General features: G+C 38.6%; 1 protein-coding gene across 5 annotated transcripts in view; it reads right to left on the bottom strand.

Annotated features, from left to right (window-relative positions):
* The window catches only part of OPHN1 (oligophrenin 1), a 627556-nt gene that overhangs the window by 297065 nt on the left and 302854 nt on the right, over positions 1 to 27637 (bottom strand). For all 5 annotated transcript variants that reach the window (XM_070784718.1, XM_070784715.1, XM_070784720.1 and 2 more), the window contains 2 exons: positions 14073 to 14174; positions 2910 to 3020 (listed from right to left, as the gene is read on the bottom strand). In XM_070784718.1, coding sequence (XP_070640819.1) covers positions 2910 to 3020; positions 14073 to 14174 — 213 coding nt within the window. The remainder of the gene's footprint in view (positions 1 to 2909; positions 3021 to 14072; positions 14175 to 27637) is intronic.

The raw sequence follows: 27637 nt of genomic DNA, 5'->3' as shown, positions 1-27637 counted from the left end.
ACATATTAAAAATCAATGCTCAATACTAGCAATAGTAAAGTGTAATGTGTGTGTGTGTGTGTGTGTGTGTGTTGATTGTTCAGTTGTGTCAGACTCTTTGAGACCACATAGACTGGAGACTGCTAGACTCCTCTGTCCATGGGATTTCCCAGGCAAGAATATGGGAGTGAGTTGCCCTTCCATTCTCCAGGGTATCTTCCTGATCCAGGGATAAAACTCAGGTCTCCTGCATTGCAGGAGGACTCTTTACCATCTCAGCCACCAGGGAGTAAAGTGTAACAGGAAGTAGTAAAAACTGCTCTATTCTTTTTGAAGAAAGCTGAGCACCAAAGAATTGATGCTTGTGAACTGTGGTGTTGGAGAAGACTCTTGAGAGTCCCTTGGACTGCAAAGAGATCCAACCACTCCATCCTAAAGGAGATCAGTCCTGGGTGCTCATTGGAAGGACTGATGTTGAAGCTGAAACTCCAATACTTTGGCCACCTAATGCAAAGAGTTGACTCAGTAGAAAAGACCCTGCTGCTGGGAGGGATTGGGGGCAGGAGGAGAAGGGTATGACAGAGGATGAGATGGCTGGATGGCATCACTGACTCGATGGACATGAGTTTGGGTGAATTCTGGGAGTTGTTGATGGAAAGGGAGGTCTGGCATGCTGCAATTCATGGGTTCACAAAGAGTCAGACACAACTGAGCGACTGAACTGAACTGAACTGAATTCATTTTAGAAAGTAAACAACAAAGCACATATAAATATGCACTTACATACTATATGCATACAAACACATCTATATGTGTGTATTAATACATATGTTCAGTTCAGTGCCTCAGTCATGTCCGACTCTTTGCGACCCCATGGACTGCAGCACAACAGGCCTCCCTGTCCATCACCAACTCCCAGAGCTTACTCAAACTCATATCTATAGAGTTGGTGATGCCATCCAGCCATCTCATCCTCTGTTGTCCCCTTCTCTTCCTGCCCCCAATCCCTCCCAGCATCAGAGTCTCTTCCAATGAGTCAACTCTTCACATCAGGTGGCCAAAGTATTGGAGTTTCAGCTTCAACATCAGTCCTTCCAATGAGCACCCAGGACTGATCTCCTTTAGGATGGACTGGTTTTCTGGTTTCTTTCACTCACATCTTAGTCTAACCAATCATTAAGCCCTGCCAGTTTTACTTCCAAAATATATCTCTAATCCAATCATTCTTTTCTATTTCTACTACCACCACCCTAACCCAAAGCAAGATTTTCACTTGCCTAGACCACTGGGATAGGCTAACTCATTTCCTCATTTCCAACATTGTCTTCTTCCAACCTTCTCCACACAACAAAATCAGCCCATGTCATATCCTATTTAATATACATCAGTGATTTGTTTACTACAGTTCAGGTGAAAATCTAACCCCTTCACCATGCCTACAGGTCCTATGCCTTCTTATCAGATATTATTTCCTGCCACCCTCCTTTTCTTTCATCAGTGATACTTGCCTTTCTTTACTAAATTAAGGACTTACTAACACCATTAAGAACTTACTGACACCATTCTCACCATTCTTTACTAACTTAAGGACTATGTACATGTGTTTTTTTCTGTGCCTGCAAAGTTCTCTTCCCATTATTCGCGTTTCCTTATCTTTTCCTTCTTTAGATCTCATCTTATATGACACTTTCAGAGATCCCCCTTGACCATTTGACCTAAAGTAGCTGTCTGCTCCTGTTCTTTGTTTTAGCCATTACCATAACACAAACTGGAGAAGGAAATGGCAACCAACTCCAGTGTTCTTGCCTGGAGAATCCCAGGGATGGGGGGCCCTGGTGGGCTGCCGTCTAAGGGGTCACACAGAGTCAGACACGACTGAAGTGACTTAGCAGCAACAACAGCAGCATAACACAAATTATTTTATTTATGTGTATCCTTCTTTCCACCCCATGAAAGTGTAGTCTTCACAAAGACAGAAACTGAGGCTTTTTCACTGTACGATACCCAATGTTTAGCACAGTGCCTGCATATAACAGAGGTCAATAAATGCTTATTGGATAAATGAATAAATATTTGTTTGCAAATGTACCTATACATTTTTACATATAAATTTGTACATATACAGATACATACAGCTGTGATCACAGATAACATGTACACAGATATACATGCTTATGTGTAATATGTGTACACACACATGCACATGTGTACACACACCCACAACAACAAGTACATAGACACAATAGATAGACAAAATAATATAACAGACACACAGAATTTAGGGGGTAAACACCACAATATTAACAGTGATCATCTCTAAATGGGGGATATGTTGTATTTCTTTTATATATATTAAAATTTTTTTCTAGCTTTTTCTGCAACTTTTTTTACATTGTTTTAATAATAAAAAAGAAAGTTGCTAAAAATCAAAATACTTATCAAACCACAGTACATCATCTTCTATAATATATTAAGGATAATTAATTAGAAAAATATTCAAAGGATATAAGTAAAAATAGAATGGGAAGTCATTGAATGCAAGAAACATGCATTCTCAGAAGAGTGTCTGGGATATGATAGGTATTTTCAGAAACCTTATGAAAGTGTAAGAGGAAGGAACGTAGGAGAACAAGGTAAAATGAAGGGTGACAGAAAAAGCAAGGAACAGGAGAAAGGAGAGGAGGAAAAGAAATATAAAGAAAAATCATAGCTATAGAGAGAAATTGCAGGAGGAAGTAAGGTGGGGAAGAGTGAAAGAACATTGGTTAGAGAGCAAGAATAACACAACCCAGTGTGTCTATTTCTTTGACATTCATTATTAAGAACTGACTATATTCATATTCTTCGAGACTCCAATTTTATAATCAAAGTTCTCTACATTTACTTGACATTTGGTAAATATTTTTAGACCATTCATCATTAGAACTTACTGGCTCCACAATATTGAACTTCTTAGACTCTTGAACTTCCTGTATTTGATAAACATAATCGAGGGACGACTCAAAGAAATTGTGCCTTTCCTTGTCCACCTGGAGGTCTGCCTAAAGAAGAAGGGTAATAAATGTCACATATTGGCATAGTCATTCGTGCAAGTCAGTGTTTATGGATTCAACAGAATGCTAGGGCTGGAAGAGAATTATACTACCAAGCAGTGATCTTATCCCTTTATTTTACAAATAGGGAACATGAAGCCAAGATAGAAAAAGTGACTGATGCACGATATCCGGTTTCTGGCCTAACAAATAAGAAGCTTGGAAGTTATTGTGCTCATCCTCATACAAGGAAAAGCTAAACTGTGAATCAACTACTCTTCTTAGAACCAACAGACCACTGAAGTCAAAGGAAAAACAACTGTCTCAAAAATTGGATAGATAGTTGAATATAGACAATCCGAGATTATCAGAGCAGAAGCCCAGAAACAGAAGCCTGTTGCTGCAACAAGTGTCAGACTTTAAGATCTCTTAAAAAACCAATACAATATTGTAAAGTAAAATAAATAAATTAATTAATTTTTAAAAAATCCAAAGACAATAGGGAAGACAAAACACGAAGATACCAGAGGAGATTTTCACTTCTAGCAAGAGTAGTTATAGAAAATTAAGCACAGTCTAAATCCTAGTCAGATAAGTATCAGATCAGATCTGATCAGATCAGTCACTCAGTCCTGTCCGACTCTTTGCGATCCCATGAATCTCAGCACGCCAGGCCTCCCTGTCCAACACCAACTCCCAGAGTTCACTGAGACTCACGTCTATTGAGTCAGTGATGCCATCCAGCCATCTCATCCTCTGTCATCCCCTTCTCCTCCTGCCCCCAATCCCTCCCAGCATCAGAGTCTTTTCCAATGAGTCAACTCTGCGCATGAGGTTGCTAAAGTACTTTAGTTTCAGCTTTAGCATCATTCCTTCCAAAGAAATCCCAGGGCTGATCTCCTTCAGAATGGACTGGTTGGATCTCCTTGCAGTCCAAGGGACTCTCAAGAGTCTTCTCCAACACCACAGTTCAAAAGCATCAATTCCTTGGTGCTCAGCCTTCTTCACAATCCAACTCTTACATCCATACATGACCACAGGAAAAACCATAGCCTTGAATAGACGGACCTTTGTTGGCAAAGTAATGTCTCTGCTTTTGAATATGCTATCTAGGTTGGTCATAACTTTCCTTCCAAGGAGTAAGCGTCTTTTAATTTCACGGCTGCAGTCACCATCTGCAGTGATTTTGGAGCCCAGAAAAATAAAGTCTGACACTGTTTCCACTGTTTCCCCATCTATTTCCCATGAAGTGATGGGACCGGATGCCATGATCTTCGTTTTCTGAATGTTGAGCTTTAAGCCAACTTTTTCACTCTCCACTTTCACTCTCATCAAGAGGCTTTTTAGTTCCTCTTCACTTTCTGCTATAAAGCATAAAACCACATAATAACATCCTTTTATCTCTGTTCCTTTTACCCAGGGCATCATGTTCATCATTCAACAAAATGTTACAAAGTGTACAAAAAAGTGAAATACACCAACAAACACAGTCTAAAGAACCAGCATCAGTTCAGTTCAGCTCAGTTGCTCAGTCATGTCCAACTTTTTGTGACCACATGGACTGCAGCACACCAGGCCTCCTTGTCCATCACCAACTCCCAGAATTTACCCCAACTCATATCCATTGAGTCGGTGATGCCATCCAACCACCTCATCCTCTGTAGTCCCCTTCTCCTCTCACCTTCAATCTTTCCCAGTATCAGGGTCTTTTCAAATTAGTCAGCCCTTCACATCAGGTGGCCAAAGTATTAGAGTTTCAGCTTCAACATCAGTCCTACCAATGAACACTCAGGACTGATCTCCTTTAGGATGGACTGGTTGCATCTCTTGGCAATCCAAGGGACTCTCAAGAGTATTCTCCAACACCACAGTTCAAAACCATCAATTCTTCAACACTCAGCTTTCTCTACAGTCCAACTCTCACATCCATACATGACTACTGGAAATACCATAGCCTTGACTAGGCAGACCTTTGCTGGCAAAGTAATGTGAGACTCTGATAGTTCTGTGGAGCTCACACAATCTGACTTTACTCACATGGAACACTTCTAAGAAAAAAGAACACTTCTAAGATGTTGGCAAAGTAATGCTATTCTTTGGAACTCTGTATTCAGATGGGTATATCTTTCCTTTTCTCCTTTGCTTTTTGAATCTCTTCTTTTCTCAACTATTTGTAAGGCCTCCTCAGACAACCATTTTGCTCTTTTGCATTTCTTTTTCTTGGGGATGGTTTTGATCACCACCTCCTATACAATGTTATGAACCTCCATTCATAGTTCTTAGGGTACTCTCTCTATCAGATCTAATCCCTTTAATCTATTTGTAACTTCCACTGTATAATCGTAAGGGATTTGATCTAGGTCATACCTGAAATGGTCTGGTGGTTTTCCCTACTTTCTTCAATTTAAGTCTGAATTTTACAATACGGAGTTCATGATCTAAGTCACAGTCAGCTCCAGGTCTTGTTTTTTCTGACTGACTAGAATTTCTCCATCTTCAGCTGCAAAGAATATAATGAATCTGATTTTGGTATTGACCATCTGGTGATGTCCATGTTTAGAGTCATCTGTTGTTTCGTTGGAAGAGGGTGTTTGCTATGAGCAATGTGTTCTCTTGGCAAAACTCTGTTAGCTTTGCCCTGCTTCATTTTGTACTCCAAGGTCAAAGTTTCCTGTTCCTGCAGGTATCTCTTGTCTTCCTACATTTGCATTCCAGTCCCCTATGATGAGAAGGACATCTTTTTTTGTTGTTGTTAGTTCTAGAATGTGTGGCAGTTCTTCATAGAACTGCTCTACTTCAGTTTCTTTGGCATTAGTGGTTAGGGCATACATTTGATTACTGTGATGTATGGTTTGCCTTGAAAGCAAACTGAGATCTTTCTATCGTTTTTGAGATTGCACCCAAGTACTGCATTTTGGACTCTTGTTGACTGTGAGGGCCACTCCATTTCTTCTAAGGGATTTTTGCCCACAATATAATAAAATGGTCATCTAAATTAAATGGACCATTCCCATCCATTTTAGTTCACTGATTCCTAAAATATCAATGTTCACTCTTGCCTTCTCCTGTTTGAACACTTCCAATTTACGTTGATTCACTGACCTAGCATTCAAGGCTCTTATGCAATGTTGTTCTTTACAACATAGGACTTTACTTTCACCACCAGACACATGCACAACTGGGCACTGTTTCCGCTTCGGCTCAGCCTCTTCATTCCTTCTGGAGCTATTTCTCTGCTCTTCTCCAGTAGCATATTGGGCACCTACCAACTTGGGGAGTTCATCCTTCATTGTCACATCTTTTTGCCTTTTCATACTATTCATGGGGTCCTCACAGCAAGAATGCTGTAGTGATTTGCCATTCCCTTCTCCAGTCCAACATGTTTTATCAGAACTCTCCACCATATCCCATCTGTCTTGGGTTGCCCTACACAGCACTGCTCATAGTTTCATTGAGTTAGACAAGGTTGTGATCCATATGATCAATTTGGTTAGTTTTCTGTGATTGTACACCTAGTGCAGAACCTAAAATAAAAAACTTACTGTTGGAAAACCTCATAGAAAAAAGCATATCTATTCCTGACCTATCAAATGCAATGCTAGTTATCTTTTTAAATTTTTCAAATTGAGGAATAATTACTTTACAATATTGATTTGCTTTCTGCCAAACATCAACATGAATCAGTCATACGTATACATATGTCCCTGTACTCTTGAACTTCCTTCCCACCTCCCACCCTTTCCACCCCTCTAGGTTGTTACAGACCCCTAGTTTGAGTTCCCTGAGTTATACAGGAAATTTCCAATGGCTATCCATTTTACAAGTCATAGCATAGATGCTTTCATGCTACTGTCTCCATTTGTCTTACCCTCTCTTTCCTCCCCTCCACCATGTCCATACATCCAGCAGTATATCTGTCTTCATTTCTGCCCTGCAAATAGGTTCATCAGTACCATCTCTCTAGATTCCATATATATATATATACACACATATATATATGTGTGTGTGTGTGTGATATATATTTGTTTTTGTCTTTCTGACTTAATCCACTCTGTATAATAGGCTCTAGGTTCATCCACCTCATTAGAACTGGCTCAAATGCATTCTTGTTTATGGCTGAGTAATATTCCATTTTATATATGCACCACAGCTTCTTTATCCACTCATCTGTCAATGGACATTTAGGTTGCTTCCATGTCTCAGCTAGTGTAAATAGTGCTGCAGTGAACACTGGGGTACATGTGTCTTTTTCAATTTTGGTTTCCTCATGGTATATGTCTAGAAGTGGTATTGCTGGGTCATATGGTAGTTTTATTAATAGTTTTATAAGGAATCTCCATACTGTCCTCCATAGTGTCTGTATCAATTTACATTCCCACCAACAGTGCAAGACCATTCCCTTTTCTCCACATCCTCCCCAGCACTGGTTTGTGGATTTTTTTGATGGTAGGCATTCTGTGTATTGCTCTTGTATCCAGTGATACTGAATTTGCTGATTAGCTCTAATAATTTTGTTATATAATCTTTAGGATTTTCTACATACAATATCATGTCATCTGCAAATAGAGTTTCACTTCTCCCTTTCCAATCTCAGTCACCTTTCCAATCTGGATTCCCTTTATTTCTCATTCTTCTCTGATTGCCATAGTTGAGAATTCCAAAACTATGTTAAATAATAGTGGCAAGAGTAGGCAGGCTTGTCTTGCTCCTGATCTTAGAGGGAATGCTTTCAGTTTTTCACCATTGAGAATACTGTTTGCTGTGGGTTGGCTGTATTTGACCTTTATTATGTTAAGTTCCTTTTATGTCCAATTTTTGAAGTTTTATCATAAATGGGTATTGAATTCTGTCAAAGTTTTTTCTGCATCTATTGAGATTTTGATATGGATTTTATCTTTCTATTTATTAACATGATGTCTCCCATTGACTGACTTGTGTGTATTGAAGAATCCTTGCATAACTGGGATAAACCTGACTTGATCATGGTGTATGATATTTTAATCTTTTTTTGAATTCTGTTTGCTAGAATTTTGTTGAGGGTGTTTGCATCTATGTTCATCAGTGATATTGGCCTGTAATTTTCTTTTTTTGTGTGATGTCTTTGTCTGGTTTTGGTATTAGGGTGATGGTGACCTCACAGAATGTATTCGCAAATATTCCTTTCTCTGCAATTTTTGGAAGAGTTTCAAAAGAATAGGCATTAGCTCTTCTCTAAATGTTTGACAGAATTCTGTGAAGCCATTTGGACCTGGGTTTCTGTTTTTGGGGGAGACATTTTATCACAGTTTCAATTTCAGTGTTTGTGATTGGCTTATTCATAATTTCTATTTCTTCCTGGTTCAATCTTGGAAGGCTGAACTTTTCAAAGAATCTATCCATTTCCTCCAGCTTGTCCATATTTGGCATATAGTTGCTCTTAATTATCTCTTATGATCCTTTGTATTTCTGCATTTTCCTGTTCTAACCTCTCCATTTTCATTCCTAATTTTGTTCATTTGATTTTTCTCCCTTTTTTTCTTGATGAGTTTGGACAATGGTTTTTTTCAATATTGTTTCTGTTCTCAGAGAACCAGCTTTTAGTTTTATTAATCTTTACTATTGTTTCCTTCATTTCTTTTCATCTATTTCTGCTCTGATATTATGATTTCTTTCCTTCTACTAACTTTGGTATTTTGTGTTATTCTTTTTCCAGCTGTTATTTGACATGTAAAGTTAATTTGTCTATTCAATGTTTTTCTTATTTTTTAAGGTAAGATTGATTGTATTGCTTTAAACTTCCTTCTTAGAACTGCTTTTGCTGCATCTCACAGGCTTTGGGTTGTCATATTTTTGCTGTCATTTTTTACCTAGGAATATTTTAACTTTCCTTCTTCCTTCAGTAACCTATTCATTACTTAGAAATGTATTATTTAATCGCTATGTGTGTGCTTTCACAGTCTTTTTTCTTCTGTAACTGATATCTAGTCTCACAGTGTTATGGTCAGGAAAGATGCTTGATATGATTCCAATTTTCTTCAGTTCACTTAGGCTTGATTTGTGATCCAAGATGTGGTCTATCCTGGAGAATGTTCCATGTTCACTTGAGAAGAAAGTGTATTCTTCTGCATTTGGATGGAATGTCCTGAATATATCAATTAGGTCCATTTTGTCTAAAATTTCAATTAAGGTTTGTGTTTCCTTATCAATTTTCTTATTTGATGATATGTCCTATGGTGTAAGTGGGATGTTACAGTTGCCTACTATTATTGTGTTACTGGCAATTTCCTCTTGTATGTCTGTTAGAGTTTGTCTTACGTGTTGAGGTGTTCCAATGTTGGGTGCATAATTATTTAAAATTTTTATGTCTTCTTGGATTAATCCCTTGATCATTATATATTGTCCTTTTTTATCTCTTGTAATATTTTTTATTTTAAAGTCTGTTTTGTCTGATATGAGGATGGACACTCTGGCTTTCTTTTGATTTCCATTTGCATAGAATATCTTTTTTCCATCCTCTTACTTTCAGTCTTTATCTGTCACTAGATCTTAAAGTGGATTTCTTGTAGACATCATATATATGGGTCTTGTTTTTGTATCCATTCAGCCAGTCAGAGTTTATTAGTTGTGGTGTTTAATTCATTTACATTTAAAGTAATTATTTTTATATATGTTCCTACTGGCATTTTCATAATTGTTTTGGTTTGTTTTTGTAGGTCTCTTCTTTCTCTTGTGTTTCTTGCCTATCAGTTCAGTTCAGTCGCTCAGTCGTGTCTGACTCTTTGCGACCCCATAAATCACACATAAATCACAGCACGCCAGGCCTCATCACCTGGAGTTCACTCAGACTCACGTCCATCAAGTCAGTGATACCATCCAGCCATCTCATCCTCTGTCATCCCCTTCTCCTCCTGCCCCCAATCCCTCCCAGCATCAGAGTCTTTTCCAATGAGTTAACTCTTCGCATGAGGTGGCCAAAGTACTGGAGTTTCAGCTTTAGCATCATTCCTTCCAAAGAACACCCAGGGCTGATCTTCAGAATGGACTGGTTGGATCTCCTTGCAGTCCAAGGGACTCTCAAGAGATTGTCAACTAAGAGTTGACTTAAGTGGGATCTAAGCGAAAAAAAAAAAAAAAAAGAGTCTTCTCCAACACCACAGTTCAAAGGCATCAATTCTTCGGCGCTTAGCCTTCTTCACAGTCCAACTCTCACATCCATACATGACCACTGGAAAAACCATAGCCTATAGCAATGCCTTTAACATTTGTTGTAAAGCTGGTTTGGTGGTGCTAAACTCACTTAAATTTTGCTTGTCTGTAACACTTTTGTTTTCTCTATCAGTTTTGAATAAGATCCTTGCCAGGTAGTGCAATCTTGGTTATGGATTTTTTTTTCTTTCAGTACTTCAAATATATCCTGCCATTTCCTTCTGGACTGCAGAGTTTCTGCTGGAAGATCAGCTGTTAATCATATGGGTTTCCCTTTGTACATTACTTGTTCCTTTTCCCTTGCTGCTTTTAATTTTTTTTCTTTGTATTTACTATTTGTTAGTTTGATTAGTATGTGTCTTGACATGTTTCTCCTTGCGTTTATCCTATATAGAACTCTCTGTGCTTCTTGGACTTGATTGACTATTTTCTTTCCCATATTGGGTAAGTTTTTTTTTTAACCATAACCTTTTCAAAAATTTTCTCAGACCCCTTGTTTTTCTCTTCTTCATCTGAGACCACTATAATTAGAATGTTGGTACATTTAACATTGTCCCAGATGTCTCTGAGGTTATCCTTAATTATTTTGATTCCATTCCTTTATTCTGCTCTTTAGCAGTTATTTCCACCATTCTATCTTCCAGCTCACTTATCTGTTCTGCCTCAGTTATTCTACTATTGATTACTTCCAGAGTACTTTTAATTTCAGTAATTGTGCTATTCATCTGTTTATTTCCTCTAGGTCCTTGTTAAGTGTGTTAATTTATTCTTGCATTTTCTCCATTCTATTTTTGAGGCCTTAGTACATCTTTAGTATCATTACTTTGAATTCTTTTTCAGGTAGTTTGCCTATTTCCTCTTCATTTGTTTGGTCTTGTGAAATTCTACCTTGTTCCTTCATTTGTGCTGTATTTCTCTGTCTTTTCATTTTTTTCTAACTTAATGTGTTTGAGGTCTTCTTTTCCAAGGCTTTATGGTTGTATTTCTTCTTCCTTTTGGGTTCTACCCTCAATAGTTAATGTTGGTCTAGTGGTTTGTGTTGCCTTCGTGTTGGGGGTGACTTGTGCCTGCATTTTCTCCCCTCTGATAGGCAGGGTTGTGTGAAGTGGTATATTTTGGAGTGTCTGAGGGAATCCTATCTGGTGATGACTGTTTTTGTGTTTTTGTCTTGTTTGTTGCTTGGGTGAGGCATCCTGCACTGGGTGCCGTCAGCAGCTGTGTGATACTAGGTTTTGTATACAGGTGTAGGCCTTCATGGAATTTCTCACTAATTAATACTCCCTGGGATTAGGAGTTCTCTGGCACTCTGAGGTCCTGGATTCAGTACTCCCACTCCAAAGACTCAGGCCCAATCCCTGGTCAGGGGACTGAGATTCCTCAAGTTGTTTGTTATGGCATTAAATGGGATTAAAACAAACACACAGAGATGAATAACAAAACATTGAAAGAAACAAAAGACAAACCCAGACAAACGGTAAATACAAATCAAACAGAAAATTACAAAAACAGTGGAACATATACACATACACATACTTAACACATACACAAACATAACAAAAATATTCCAAAGAAATGAAAGTACAAGAGACGGACTGGGCAAGCAAAGGAAACCAAAAATGATATCAACCAATTGAAAACAGAGCCAATTAAAACTTAAACTGGAAAACAGAACCAAAGCAGAGTGCCAATTGGGGAATAAAGCAAAGAAGACAAAACAAATTAACAAACACGGTGAAAAAAGAATAAAATAAGGGGAAAAAAAAAGAAAAAGAAAAGGAAGAAAAAAGAAAAGTGAGGTTAAATAGAAGTATGTAAAAATTATTTAAATATATTAAACAACTGCAGCAGGAAAATAATTTTTTAAAAACAGTCAAACAGAAGAAAAACAAAAAATTCAAAAAGGAAAAAAAAATCCACAGCACCACAGAAGGCCAGTGCAGAGGTAGAAGTATATAATGGAAATGAAGATTGTGATTTTTAAAAAAAGAAAAAAGGTCATTATTCTTAGTTGTGGAGTCAGTGGCCCATGAATGAGGTTGGACCAGCGCCATGTAAAGGTTTCCTGGTTGGGGGGACTTGTGCCTGTGTTCTGGTTGATGGAACTGGGTCTCATCTCTCTAATGGGTAGCACTATGACCAGTAGGTTTTGGTGTGTCTGTGGGTTCAGTGTTGCTTTGGGCAGCCTGTCTGCTAGTGTGTAATGTTTTGTTTCTGTTTTCTTGAAGGATTAGCATGGGGTGGGTATTGGTGTTTGCTGTCCTTTGGGTGGGCTTGGCTTTGGTGTTGAGATGGAGTCCTTTCAGGGTCTCTTATCTATTAATGTTCCCTAGGGTCGGTATACTCTAGTGGTTCAAAGCCTTGGGCTTGCGTCTCTACCTCAGGGGTTCAGGCTCGTTGCCTATTGAAGCTCCAAGACCTCACAAGCCACACAACGCAAAAGACAAGTTCCCTATATTAGTGGTAAAGGCAACACTCAGCAGCCCAGAATACTCAATGAAACCTACACCAAAGTCTTCTAATACTTCTAGGAAGGTCTCTGAAACTTGTGGGCAGCATGGAGTCAGTCTCACATCTGGCCTCAATTCAGTTCCTAGTAGCTCCTAAAGTTCACAGTTTCTCCTAGAGTCCACAGTCTGTTCCCCACCTGGACATAAGAGAGTGAAGGCTGAGGCTCATTAATGCTCACTTGCTCTCTTGGGCTGGGGAGAGAGGAGGATATGGCAGCCACATATGAGTTGTACAAGGGAATGCCTATGAAAGTAGTAAGCTGTTGGATGCTGTTACAGTCTAAGGCAGCTTGTGAATTTTCCCAGAGAAAACTGGGGTCTAGGGACCCCAGTTCATGGGTCTCTAGAAAGAGCCAAGCTGTTAAAGTTCCCTGCAAGGTGTGGGCAGTAACCTGTGCCTGCTCATGGCCTGGTGCTAGCTGCAACCTCTGGGATTGGCAATGTATCAGCAGTGTTTTTTCTGTTGCTTCCAGCACCTTTCCTGGCTTTGGCAGTGGCAGGCATGTCTAATTCCACAGCCTTGTCAAAGTAGCACTCTCAGCACACATTGTCAAGGCCACCAGCCCCCTACCTCTCCCTGGGATCTTCATCGGAGCCTGGCTCCCTGCATGGCCACTCCCCCATTCCAGGTTGGGGCTTGTAAGCTGCTTATGGGCTGAGAAGTGCTGTTAGGCAGCTTTCTCAGTATTTTGCCTTCTGAGTCGCTGCTGTTGCACAGCACTCTGAGGTTTCACAGCTCCCCACTTGGTCCCGCCTGTGAGGGGCTTTATAAGTGCTCAGAAACTTTTCCTCCTTCATGACTCCCTACCTCTCTTGGGGCACAAACTCCCGCCCTGAAGTCCTTTGTCTTTGTGTGTGTGTGTGTTTATCCTTTGTCCTACCTCATTCTAAGGAGATTTGCTTGCTTTTTTGGAGGTTTGGAGTGTTCTGCTGTCATTTAGAAGCTGTTCTGTAGGACTTGTTCCATATTCTGATGAATTTTTTATGTATTTGTGGGAGGCAGGTGATCTCCCCATCTTACTCCTTCATCATCTTCTTCTGTCCTACAATGCTAGTTTAACTTTATAACCTCATCTGGAATCAAAAACTTAGAACTGGAAGGGATCTGTGAGTGGTACCACACTTCCTTTGACAGAGAAACTGAGGCCAGGAAAGAAATATCTTATCCAAAGTCACACTGTGAGTTTGTGGAGGAGCTGACTTAAGAACTCAGGAGTCCTGAGACCCTGGCCATAGTTTAATCTGCAAGCACAACCATTATACATGGTTCTCTGCTGAGGCAGAGTAAGAGAAAACCCTTGCAATAGGAAGCTCCCATGTACCAAGGCATACCTGGTAACAGAAGGCAGGGACAGCTTTTTGAACATACCTCTTGTAACTGAGATTCTTTCTTTTTGGAAGACAGATGTAAGTGCCGATCCAGTAAGGAATAAAACCTCTCTCCATCCTTTTCAAATTTCTTTTTCCGCTCCTAGAGGTGAGAGAGAAGGTAAAGAGTAAGATGTCTGTGATTTTAATTTAATCTGCTCAGAAATGAGAATGAACAACACAGTGTCAGAAAAGCAAGTCAGGATTTTGTCTCAGCAGTTTCAGCTTCTTCAAATATAACCTTGAACAACTTCACCTATGCAAAGGGTAGTTCCTATTGGTATAGCTAAAGGCTCTGGGAGCTAATGCTCAGACAATGGCACTTAAAATTCACCTGTATACCAGTTAATTTTTTTTTTCTCCTCAATATTTTCACATGTATAAACTACATTAATTTTTGAAAAGAAGAAGGAACACAATAGTCAACAGTGAATATGCCTTTCAAATGTTAATTTATAATGCATATAGACAGTCCAATAATAAGTAAAACATTCCCCAAAAAATTGGAATCTAAGACTGAATCTGTAAATTATAAGTTCTTTGATACTGTTTAAGCATTTCAGTACAACATGTTAAAAGATGATGTTAAAGATATGAAAAAATCCTGCAAGGCTTAACTGAAAATCAGGAGTTGAAAAGCCTTATGAGGGATGGAAGACTCACTCGTTATTTGTGTTAAGCTCTCTGCCTCTCAGCACAACAATTAATAGAAATCACACAGTCTCCAAAGGAGCACTAAGAATGCTAGCTTGTCACAGACTAATGCTGACATCCTGGAATCCTCTCAGCACCACATTGGGAAATTCATGTAAAAAGCTTGCGTTGTCACATAGGAAATCTAAACTCACTGAGTACCTATAGCATGCCAAGTATTAGATGAGGCAAAGCAAGTTACACACAGGAAAAGAATATACCTCACCCGTGGTTTATTTCTAGAGGCAATCTATTGCTGGGCAGAAAGCCAGGACAAAACTGAATGACCTCTTATCTGTCAAGAATGTGCTTTTTACATAAACTCAAAATGAATTAAAGACCTAAATGTACGACCAGAAACTATAAAACTCTTAGAGGAAAATATAGGCAGAACACTCGATAACATAAATCAAAGTAAGATCCTCTATGATCTGCCTCCTAGAGTAATGGAAATAAAAACAAAAGTAAACAACTGGGACCTGATTAAACTTAAAAGCTTTTGCCCGGCAAAGGAAACTAAAAGCAAGGCAAATAGACAACCCTTAGAATGGGAGAAAATCAATAAAACAACTGACAAAGGATTAATTTTCAAAATATACAAGCAACTCATACAACTCAATACAAGAAAAACAAACAACCCAATCAAAAAGTGGGAAAAAGACCTAAACGGACTTTTCTCCAAAGAAGACAGACAGAAGGCTAGAAAACACATGAAAAGATGTTTAACATCACTCATTATTAGAGAAATGCAAATCAAAACTATAATTAGATATCATCTCACACCAGCCAGAATGGCCATCATCAAAAAGTCTACAAACAATAAATGCTGGAGAGGGTGTGGAGAAAAAGGAATGCTCTTGCACTGTTGGTGGGAATGTAAATTGATACAGCCACTATGGAAGATGGTACGGAGATTCCTTAAAAAACTAGGAATAAAACCACTATATGAAACTGGAGCCTATTCTACAGAGTGAAGTAAGCCAGAAGGAAAAACACCAATACAGTATACTAACGCATATATATGGAATTTAGAAAGATGGTAACAATAACCCTGTGTACGAGAAAGCAAAAGAGACACTGATGTATAGAACAGTCTTATGGACTCTGTGGGAGAGGGAGAGGGTGGGAAGATTTGGGAGAATGGCATTGAAACATGTAAAATATCATGTATGAAACGAGATGCCAGTCCAGGTTCGATGCACGATACTGGATGCTTGGGGCCAGAGCACTGGGACGACCCAGAGGGATGGTATGGGGAGGGAGGAGGGAGGAGGGTTCAGGATGGGGAACACATGTATACCTGTGGTGGATTCATTTTGATATTTGGCAAAACTAATACAATTATGTAAAGTTTAAAAATAAAATAAAAACAAAACAAAACAAAAAACCACCATATGACCCAGCAAACCCACTCCTAGGCATATTCCCTGAGGAACTCAAAACTGAAAGAGACACACGTATTCCATTGTTCATTGCAGTACTATTTACAATAGCTAGAACATGGAAGCAACCTAGGTGTCCATTGACAGACAAATGGATAAAGAAGTCGTGGTATATATATATATACAATGGAATATTACTCATCCATAAAAAGGAACACATTTGAGCCAGTTTTGATGAGGTAGATGTACCTAGAACCTAGAACACAGTGAAGTGAGTCAGAAAGAAAAAGATAAACACTGTGTTCTTACACATATATACAGAATCTAGAAAAAATGGTACTGAAGAACTTACTTACAGGGCAGCAATGGAGAAACAGACATAGAGAATAGAATTATGAACATTGGGAGAGGGGAGAGAGGGTGAGATGTATGGAAAGAGTAACATGGAAACTTACATTACCATATGTAAAATAGATAGCCAATGGGAATTTGCTGTATGGCTCAGGAAACTCAAACAGGGGCTCTGTATCAACCTAGAGGGGTGGGATGGGGAGGGAGATGGGAAGGAGGTTCAAAAGGAAGGGGATATATGTATACCTATGGCTCATTCATGTTGAGGTTTGACAGAAAACAGCAAAATTCCGTAAAGAAATTATTCTTCAATAAAAAATGAATTAATTAAAAAAAATACTAGGAATGAAACCACCATATGACCCAGCAATTCCACTCCTAGGCATATACCCTGAGAAAACCCAAATTAAAAAGACATATGTATCCCATTGTTTACTGCAGCACTATTTACAATAGCTAGAACATGGAAGCAACCTAGATTTCCATTGACAGATAAATGGATAAAGAAGTTGTGGTTCATATACACAATGGAATATGACTTAGCCATAAAAAGGAACATATTTCAGTCAGTTCTAGTGAGGTGGATAAACTTAGAGCCTATTGTACAGAGAGAAGTAAGTCAGAAAGAGAAAGATAAATATCATATTCCAACGCATATATACAGAATCTAGAAAAATGGTAGTGAAGAATTTTTTTACAGGACAGCAATGGAGAAACAGACATAGAGAATAGACTTACAGACATGGGGAGAGGGGAGGAGAGGGTGAAATATAAGGAAAGAGAAGCAAAGACACTTACATTCAGTTCAGTTCAGTCGCTGAGTCATGTCGGACTCTTTGCGACCCCACGAATTGCAGCATGCCAGGCCTCCCTGTCCATTACCAACTCCCGGAGTTCACTCAAACTCACGTCCATCAAGTTGGTGATATGATCCAGCCATCTCATCTGCTGTCGTCCCCTTCTCCTCCTGCCCCCAATTCCACCCAGCATCAGAGTCTTTTCCAATAAGTCAACTCTTCACATGAGGTGGCCAAAGTACTGGAGTTTCAGTTTTAGCATCAGTCCTTCCAAAGAACACTCAGGACCAATCTCCTTCAGAATGGACTGGTTGGATCTCCTTGCAGTCCAAGGGACTCTCAAGAGTCTTCTCCAACATCACACTTCAAAAGCATCAATTCTTCAGTGCTTACCTTTCTTCACAGTCCAACTCTCACATCCATACATGACCACTGGAAAAACCATAGCCTTGACTAGACAGACCTTTGTTGACAAAGTAATATCTCTGCTTTTGAATATGCTATCTAGGTTGGTCATAATTTCCTTCCAAGGAGTAAGCGTCTTTTAATTTCATGGCTGCAATCACCACCTGCAAACTTACATTACCATATGTAAAATAGATGACCAATGGGAATTTGTTGTATGGCTGAGGAAACACAAAGAGGGATTCTGTACCAACCAAGAGGGGTGGGATAGGGAAGGAGATTGAAGGGAGGTTCAAAGGGGAGGAGATATATGTATACTTATGGCTGATTCATGTTGAGGATTGAAAGGAAAAAACAAAATTCTGTAAAGCAATTATCATTCAATTAAAAATCAATTAATTAATTAAAAAAAGAAAAAATAGACATAATTCATTTGATAAAAAAAAAAGAGAGAGAGAGAGAAGAAGAATGCGTATTTTAACCAGAGGGAAAAAAGTAGGAGAGGAAGCTAACATTAACTGAGGCCTAAATCAGGCCAGGCAGTTTGCTAGGTATTTAAAAGCCATATCTCATTAAGTCTTCACAATCCTGAAAAGTACACATTGTAAAGGAAATTAAGGTTCAAAAAAGGTGAAGTCACTTGTTGAAGGTTGCATAATATCCTGGTCTGCTTTATTTGACCTAAATCAAATCACTTATGATTATACAGCGGAAGTGACAAATAGATTTAAGGGACTAGATCTGATAGATAAGAGTGCCTGATGAACTATGGATGGACGTTCATGACACTGTACAGGAGATAGGGATCAAGACCATTCCCATGGAAAAGAAAAGCAGAAAAGTAAAATGGCTATTGGGGGAGGCCTTACAAATAGCTGTAAAAAGAAGAGAAGAGAAAAGCAAAGGAGAAAACAAAAGATATTAGCATCTGAATTCAGAGCTCCAAAGAAGAGCACAGAGAGATAAGACCGATCAATGCAAAGAAATAGAGGAAAATAAAAAATGGGAAAGACTAGAGATCTCTTCAAGAAAATTAGAGATACCAAGGGAACATTTCATGCAAAGACGGGCTCGATAAAGGACAGAAATGGTGTAGACCTAAAAGAAGCAGAAGATATTAAGAAGAGGTGGCAAGAAAACACAGAAGAACTGTACAAAAAAGATCTTCACGACCAAGATAATCACGATGGTGTGATCACTGACCTAGAGCCAGACATCCTGGAATGTGAAGTCAAGTGGGCCTTAGAAAGCATCACTATGAACAAAGCCAGTGGAAGTGATGGAATTCCAGTTGAGCTATTTCAAATCCTGAAAGATGATGCTGTGAAAGCGCTGCACTCAATATGCCAGCAAATTTGGAAAACTCAGCAGTGGCCACAAGACTGGAGAAGATCAGTTTTCATTCCAATCCCAAAGAAAGGCAATGCCAAAGAATGCTCAAACTACCACACAATTGCACTCATCTCACACACTAGTAAAGTGATGCTCAAAATTCTCCAAGCCAGGCTTCAGCAATACGTGAACTGTGAACTTCTAGATGTTGAAGCTGGTTTTAGAAAAGGCAGAGGAACCAGAGATCAAATTGCCAACGTCTGCTGGATCATTGAAAAAACAAGAGAGTTCCAGAGAAACATCTATTTCTGCTTTACTGACTATGCCAAAGCCTTTGACTGTGTGGATCACAATAAATGGTGGAAAATTCTGGGAGAGATGGGAATACCAGACCACCTGACCAGCCTATTGAGAAATCTATATGCAGATCAGGAAGCACCAGTTAGAACTGGACATGGAACAACAGACTGGTTCCAAATAGGAAAAGGAGTACGTCAAGCCTGTATATTGTCACCCTGCTTATTTAAATTATATGCAGAATACATCAAGAGACACGCTGGGCTGCATGAAGCACAAGCTGGAATCAAGATTGCTGGGATAAATATGAATAACCTCAGATATGCAGATGATACCATCCTTACGGCAGAAAGTGAAGAGGAACTCAAAAGCCTCTTGATGAAAGAAAGAGGAGAGTGAAAAAGTTGGCTTATAACTCAACATTCAGAAAACTAAGATCATGGCATCTGGTCCCATCACTTCATGGGAAATAGATGGGGAAACAGTGGAAACAGTGTCAGACTGTATTTTCTGGGGCTCCAAAATCACTGCAGATGGTGATTGCAGCCATGAAATTAAAAGACACTTACTCCTTGGAAGGAAAGTTATGACCAACCTAGATAGCATATTCAAAAGCAGAGACTTTGCCAACAAAAGGTCCATCTAGTCAAGGCTCTGGTTTTTTCAGTGGTCATGTATGGATGTGAGAGTTGCACTGTGAAGAAAGCTGAGCGCCAAAGAATTGATGCTTTTGAACTGTGGTGTTGGAGAAGACTCTTGAGAGTCTCTTGGACTGCAAGGAGATCCAACCAGTCCATTCTAAAGGAGATCAGTCCTGGGTGTTCTTTGGAAGGACTGATGCTAAAGCTGAAACTCCAATACTTTGGCCACCTCATGCGAAGAGTTGACTCTTTGGAAAAGACTCTGATGCTGGGTGGGATTGAGGGCAGGAGGAGAAGGGGATGACAGAGGATGAGATGGCTGGATGGCATCACTGACTCGATGGACGTGAGTTTGGGTGAATTCCAGGAGTTGGTGATGGACAGGGAAGCCTTGTGTGCTGCAATTCATGGGGTCGCAAAGAGTCAGACACGACTGAGCGACTGAACTGAACTGAACTTTATTTTACATTGTCAAATAAAATTAAGATAATCATTAAAATAGTTTTTTAGGAGACTTATTAATAATCAGGGAGCCTCGACTATAGGCTTTGCCCCAACTCAGATACCAAACACAGGAGATAGAGATTTTCATACAAAAGATAGGTAGGAAAAACTGTTCCTCCAGGTGTTGAATCTATTTCAAGTAGCAATTGTTTGAAGAAAGCATGGAAGTCCGAAAATGTCAGTGACTTCTCTAAAAATAGATCAAGTTCTGTCGGTCACTTTTTCCTCCACTTCTATTTTTAAAATTAAAAACTATGAGATAGAATTCATGTATCATAAAATTCACCCCTTTTAAGTAAATAATTCAGTTTTTAGTATATCAACAAAGTTGTGCAACATCACTGTTATCTAATTCCAGTATACTTCCATCACCTCAAAAATAAATCCCATACCTATTAATAATCATTCCCTGTTTTCCTCTATTTCTCCTCTAAAACCACAACTTACTTTGTGTCTCTATGAATTTGTCTATTCTAGACATTCATATATCTGGAATCATACAATATGTTGCCTTTTGTTACTGTTTTATTACACTTAAAATAATGGTTTTAATGTTCATCCCTATTGTAGCACATATCAGTACTTCATTCCTTTCTATGGCAAAATAATATTTGACTATATGACTAAATGGATATACTATATGTTCTTTATGAATTCTTCAGTTGATGGACATTTGAGTTATTTCCATTTGGGAGTGGTCATAAATAATGCTGCCATGAATATTCACATACGAGACTTTATGTGGTCATGTTTTCAATTGTTTTGAGCATACACATATGCTCAGTAGAATTAGAGTCATATGGGTGACTTTATTTTTAAGTTTTTTTTTCTTTTTTTTAAATTTTATTTTATTTTTAAACTTTACATAATTGTATTAGTTTTGCCAAATATCAAAATGAATCTGCCACAGGTATACATGTGTTCCCCATCCTGAACCCACCTCCCTCCTCCCTCCCCATACCATCCCTCTGGGTCGTCCCAGTGCTCTAGCCCCAAGCATCCAGTATCGTGCATCGAACCTGGACTGGCATCTCGTTTCATACATGATATTTTACATGTTTCAATGCCATTCTCCCAAATCTTCCCACCCTCTCCCTCTCCCACAGAGTCCATAAGACTGTTCTATACATCAGTGTCTCTTTTGCTGTCTCGTACACAAGGTTATTGTTACCATCTTTCTAAATTCCATATATATGCGTTAGTATACTGTATTGGTGTTTTTCCTTCCCATCAAACTGTTTTCCAAAGTTGGTGTGTCATTTTACATTCCCCACAACAATGAATGAGAGTTCAATTTCTCCACATACTCATCAATACTTACTTTTTGACTATACTGAAACCAGTGGGTGAGTTGTGAAGATGCATTCACTGTGGCTGCATTCACATTGCCTTTCCCTAATGACTAACAGCCTGAAATGTCTTTTCCTAAGATTACTGACCCTTTGTATATGAAGTTAGCCCATGAACAACATGGGGGTTAGGCATGCCAAACCTCCCTGTAATCAAAAATCTGTGTATAACTTATAGTCCACCCTCCAAACACATGGATCCTCCACATTTACAGTTCCACATCTACCGATTCAACCAACAGATTTTGTAGCACTGTAATATTAAATATCAAAAATATCGACATATAAGCAGACCTATGAAGTTCAAACCAATGTTATTGAAGGGTCAACTATATATTCTTTGGAGAAATGTTTATTGAATTATTTTTCCCATTTTTAAATTTGCTTCTACCTTTATATTTCTCCAAAGACATACAGATTGCCAAAAAGTACATGAAAAGATGTTCAACATCACTAATAATAAGAATGTAAATCAAAGCTACAATGAGGTATTACTTCACATGGGCCAGAACAGCCATCATCAAAAAAGTCTACAAACAATACATGCTGGAGAGGTTGTGGAGAAAAAGGAACTCTCCTATACTGCTGCAAATTGGTACAACCACTATGGAGAATACTATGAAGGTTCCTTTCATGCGTGTGTGCTCAGTCACTTCAGTCATGTTTGACTCTTTAGGAATCTATGGACCCTAGCCCACCAGGCTCCTCTGTCCATGGGATTCTCCAAGCAAGAATACTGGAGTGGGTTGCCATGCCTTCCTCCAAGGGATCTTCCTGATCAAGAAATTGAAGCCACGTCTCCTGCGTCTCCTGCATTGGAGGCGGATTCTCTACCCACTGAGCCATCTGGGAAGCCCATGAAGGGTCCTTAAAAAACTAAAGATAGAGCTACCATGTGCTTGTGTGTGCCCAGTTGTGTCCGACTCTTTGTGACCCCGTGGACTGTAGCCTGCAATGCTCCTTTGTCCATGGGATTTTTCAGGCAAGAATACTGAAGTGGGTTGCCATTTCATCTTCCAAAGGATCTTCCCAAGCTAGGAACTGAACCCACATCAACCTGTGTATCCTGCATTTCAGGCGGATTCTTTACCCACTGAGCCATCAGAAAGAGCAACCATATGATCCAGTAATCCCACTACTGGGCATATATCTAGAAAAAAAAAACACAATTTGAAAAGATATATGCACCCTGATAATCATTGTAGCACTAATTACAACAGCCAGGACATGGAAGAAACCTAAATGTCCATCAACAGAGGAATGGATAAAGATGATGTGGTACATATATACAATGGAATATTCCTGAGCCATACAACAATGAAATATTGCCTGTTGCCACAACATATTAATAGATGTACCTAGGGATTATAATACTAAGTGAAATAAGACAGACAGAAAAAAAAGCAAATATTATATGATATCACTCAAGTGGAATCTAATTTTTTTTTAAATGATAAAAATGAACTTATTTACAAATAAGTCCGCAGACTTAGCAGATATCAAAAACAAACTTATGGTTATCAAAGGGAAAATATAATGGGGGCCAGGATAAATCAGAAGCTTGGAGTGAACACACACACTACTATATATAAGATAGATAAGAAACAAGGATATACTATATAGTACAGAGAACTCTATTCAATATTCCATGATAACCTATATGAGGAAACAATCTAAAAAAATAATGAATATATATATGTATATATTAGGGAAGGAAATGGCAACCCACTCCAGTATTCTTGCCTGGAGAATCCCAGGGACAGAGGAGCCAGGTCGGCTGCCATCTATCGGGCTGCAAAGAGTCAGACATGACTGAAGTGACACATACCTGAATCACTTTGCTGTACACCTGAAACTAACACAACATTGTAAATCAACTATACTCCAATAAAATTAAAATATATAAAGGGACAATGTATTATATACTCTGAATACTAGATGTGCAAGAATTTTATCACATTCTTTGGGCTGTCTTGGCACTTTATTGGTAGCGTCCTTTGAAGCATAAACATTTTTAAATTTGTGAAGTCTAACTGGCCTATTTTTGCCTTTGGTTGCCTGTGTTTTGGTGTAATATGTCAGAAACTTGTCTGATATAAGGTCATGAAGATTTGCACCTATGTTCTTTTCACCTAGGTGAGAGTTTTATAATTTTCAGTTCTAATTTTTTAACATAGTATGATGTAGGGCTCCAACTTCATACTTTTGCAGGTGAAAATCTAGTAGTCTTACCATCATATGTTCAAAAGATCATTCATTCCCACTGAATTGTTTTGGCATTCTCTAAAATATCAATTAACCATAAGTGTGTATATTTATTTCTGGACTCAGTTCTATTCTATTGATCTATAAGTCTATCTTTATGTCACCACAACATTATGTTGATTACAACTGGTGTGTGGTAAGTTTTAAGATTAACAATTGTGAATCTTTTTCAAGATTTCTTTTTCCATTTGGTTCTATGTAGATTTTAGAGTCACCATATCTATTTGTGCAAAATGGCCAGTTGCTATTTTGCTAGAGATTTACAGTAAATCTATGGATATTTTTTATTACCATCTTAACAATATTGCCTTTCAATTCATGAACATGGAATGTCTTTCTATTTATTGAGGTGCCCCTTAATTTCTTTCAATGTTGTTTTGCACTTTTTAGTATACAAGTCTTGCACTTATTCTGTTAAATTTTTGTGTCAGTACTTGAATCTTTTTGATACTACTGTAAACATGATTGTTTTCTTAATTTAATTTTTAGGTTGTTCATTGATAGTGCATAGGAAAACAATGTATTTTTGTATATTGATCTTGTTCCCTGTAACCTTGTTAAACTCCTTTATTAGTTCTAATTGTGTGTGTATTCCTTAGGATTTTCTATATATAAGATAAAGTCATTCACCAATATCGAGTGTTACTTCTTTAAATACAGAATAATAAATACTGTATGATACAACTTATATGTGGAATGCAAAAATTAAAACAAAGTAGTGAATACAGGCTCAAAGATACATATAACTGACTAGTGATTACCAGTGGGAAGAAAGAGGAGGGAATTGAGAAATACATCATATGTTTTTATGATGTATAAAATATGTGTGTGTGTTATTATGTATAAAATAAGCTATTTTATATTATGTATAAAATGAGCTACTAATGTATATGTACAACACTGGAAATACAGTCAATTTTCATAATAAATATAAATGAGGTATAACCTTTAAAAATTGTGAATCACTATATTGTACACCTGTAACATATAATATTGTGGGGGCTTCCCAGGTGACTCAGTGGTAAAGAATTCGCCTGCCAATTCAGGAGCCAAAGGAGATGTGGGTTAATCCCAGGGTTGGGAAAATCCCCTAAAGGAGGAAATGGCAACCAACTCCAGTATTCTTGCCGGGATAATCTGATGGACAGAGGAGTCTGAGGGGTCTCAAACAATCAGACAAAACTGAAGTAACTGAGTATGCATGCAACATATAATATTGTACATCAAATATGCACGCTTGCTAAGTTACATCAGTCATGTCCGACTCTGTGCAACCCTATGAATTGTAGCTTGCAAGACTCCTGTGTCCATGGGATTCTTCAGACAAGAATACTGGAATGGGTTGCCATACCCTCCTCCAGGGGATCTTCCTATCCCAGGGATCAAAACCCTGTCTCTTAGTTCTCCTCCATTGTAAGCCGAGTTCTGTACCACTACGGCCACCTGGGAAGCCAGTACATCAAACATACTTCAGTTAAAAACAGAACTTTCATTTCAGGGTCAGTTTGAATGTAAGTGCCAAATGTAACAGAGGATCTAATCAAGAGTCACTTTTTATACTCAGGTCAAAGCGCTACATTAAGACACTACTGGACTGATGGATAAAGGAAGAAATCCTATGTTGAGAAGACACATTTGCCAAGCACAATGTGAGACATTTTAATAATGTTATTTGATTAAAATATTCATATCAACTCTGAATGTTACGTTTATTTTCAAATTTTATTATTGAATAGAAATTTTTACAGAATCACAGACTGAAGAGAGGAAATAGAGCCTAGGAACATGACTGCATCATCACACTCATACTGCTCACATGACCACTTCAGTATTCACGGTTAGGACTATTTATTAAAGTTTTTCATTATTCAAATAATCATCTAGTTCCATGTAGGAGATTAAGACAAGAAGCAATTCTTAGCCCTCTTTCTTATGTTACCTCAGTTCATTTCAGTCGCTCAGTCATGTCTCACTACTTGTGACCCCATGGACTGCAGCATGCCAGGCTTCCCTGTCCATTATGAACTCCTAGAGTTTACTCAAATGCATGTCCATTGACTGGTGATGCCTACCAACAGTCTCACCCTCTGTCTTCCCCTTCTCCCACATTCAGTCTTTCCTAGCACCAGGGTCTTTCTGAATTAGTCAGTTCTTCACATCAGGTGGCCAAAGTATTGGAGATTCAGCTTCAGCATCAGTCCTTCCAATGAATATTCAGGACTGATTTCCTTTAGGATGGACTGGTTGGATCTCCTTGCAGTCCAAGGGACTCTCAAGAGTCTTCCTCAACACCACAGTTCAAAAGCATCAATTATTGGATGCTCAGCTTTCTTTGTAGTACAACTCTCACATCCATACATGACTACTGGAAAAGCCATACTTTTGACTAGATGGAACCTTTGTTGGGAAAGTAATGTTTTTGCATTTTAATATGATGTCTAGGTTGGTCATACCTTTTCTTCAGGAGCAAGTACCTTTTAATTTCATGGCTGCAGTCACCATCTGCAGTGATTCTGGAGCCTAAAAGAATAAAGTCTGTCACTGTTTCCACACCTGATTGCCATCAAGTGATGGGACTAGATGCCATGATCTTAGTTTTCTGAATGTTGACTTTTAAGCCAACTTTTTCACTGTCCTCTTTCACTTTCATCAAAAGACTCTTTAGCTCTTCTTCGCTTTCTACAATAAGGATGGTGTCATCCGCATATCTGAGGTTATCGATATTTCTCCTGGAAATCTTGATTACAGCTTGTGCTTCATCCAGCCCGGCATTTCACATGATATAATCTGTGTATAAGTTAAGTAAGCAGGGTAACAATACACAGCCTTCATATATTCCTTTTCCAATTTGGAACCAGTCTGTTGTTCCATGTCCAGTTCTAACTGTTGATTCCTAACCTCCATACAGATGTCTCCAGAGGCAGGTCAGGTGTTCTGGGATTCCCATCTCTTTCAGAATTTTCCACAGTTTATTGTGACCCACACAGTCAAATGCTTTGGCATAGTCAATAAAGCAGAAATAGATGTTTTTTCTGGAACTCTCTTGCTTTTCAATGATCCAGCAAATGTTGGCAATTTGATCTGTGGTTCCTCTGCCTTTTCTAAAACCAGCTTGAACATCTGGAAGTTCACGGTTCACGTATTGCTGAAGCCTGGCTTGGAGAATTTTGAAAATTACTTTACTAGTGTGTGTGAGATGAGTGCAATTGTGCTGTTTGAACATTCTTTAACATTGCCTTTCTTTTGGATTGGAATGAAAACTGATCTTTTCCAGTCCTGTGGCCACTGCTGAGTTTTCCAAATTTGCAGGCAACAGATGTGAGAGTTGGACCTAAAGAAGACTGAGCACTGAAGAATTGATGCTTTTGAACTGTGGTGCTGGAGAAGACTCTTGAGAGTCCTTTGGACTGCAAAGAGATAAAACCTATCAATCCTAAAGGAAATCATTTCTGAATATTCATTGGAAGGACTGATGCTGAAGTGGAAGCTACAATACTTTGACTACCTGATACAAAGAGCTGACTCATTGGAAAACACCGTGATACTGGGA

The sequence above is a fragment of the Bos indicus genome, chromosome X (assembly GCF_029378745.1).
Source record: "Bos indicus isolate NIAB-ARS_2022 breed Sahiwal x Tharparkar chromosome X, NIAB-ARS_B.indTharparkar_mat_pri_1.0, whole genome shotgun sequence".
In the NCBI taxonomy this organism is placed as follows: domain Eukaryota; kingdom Metazoa; phylum Chordata; class Mammalia; order Artiodactyla; family Bovidae; genus Bos; species Bos indicus.
The sequence above is the reverse complement of the archived record's forward strand: the minus strand, read 5'-3'. Positions and strand labels throughout refer to the sequence as shown.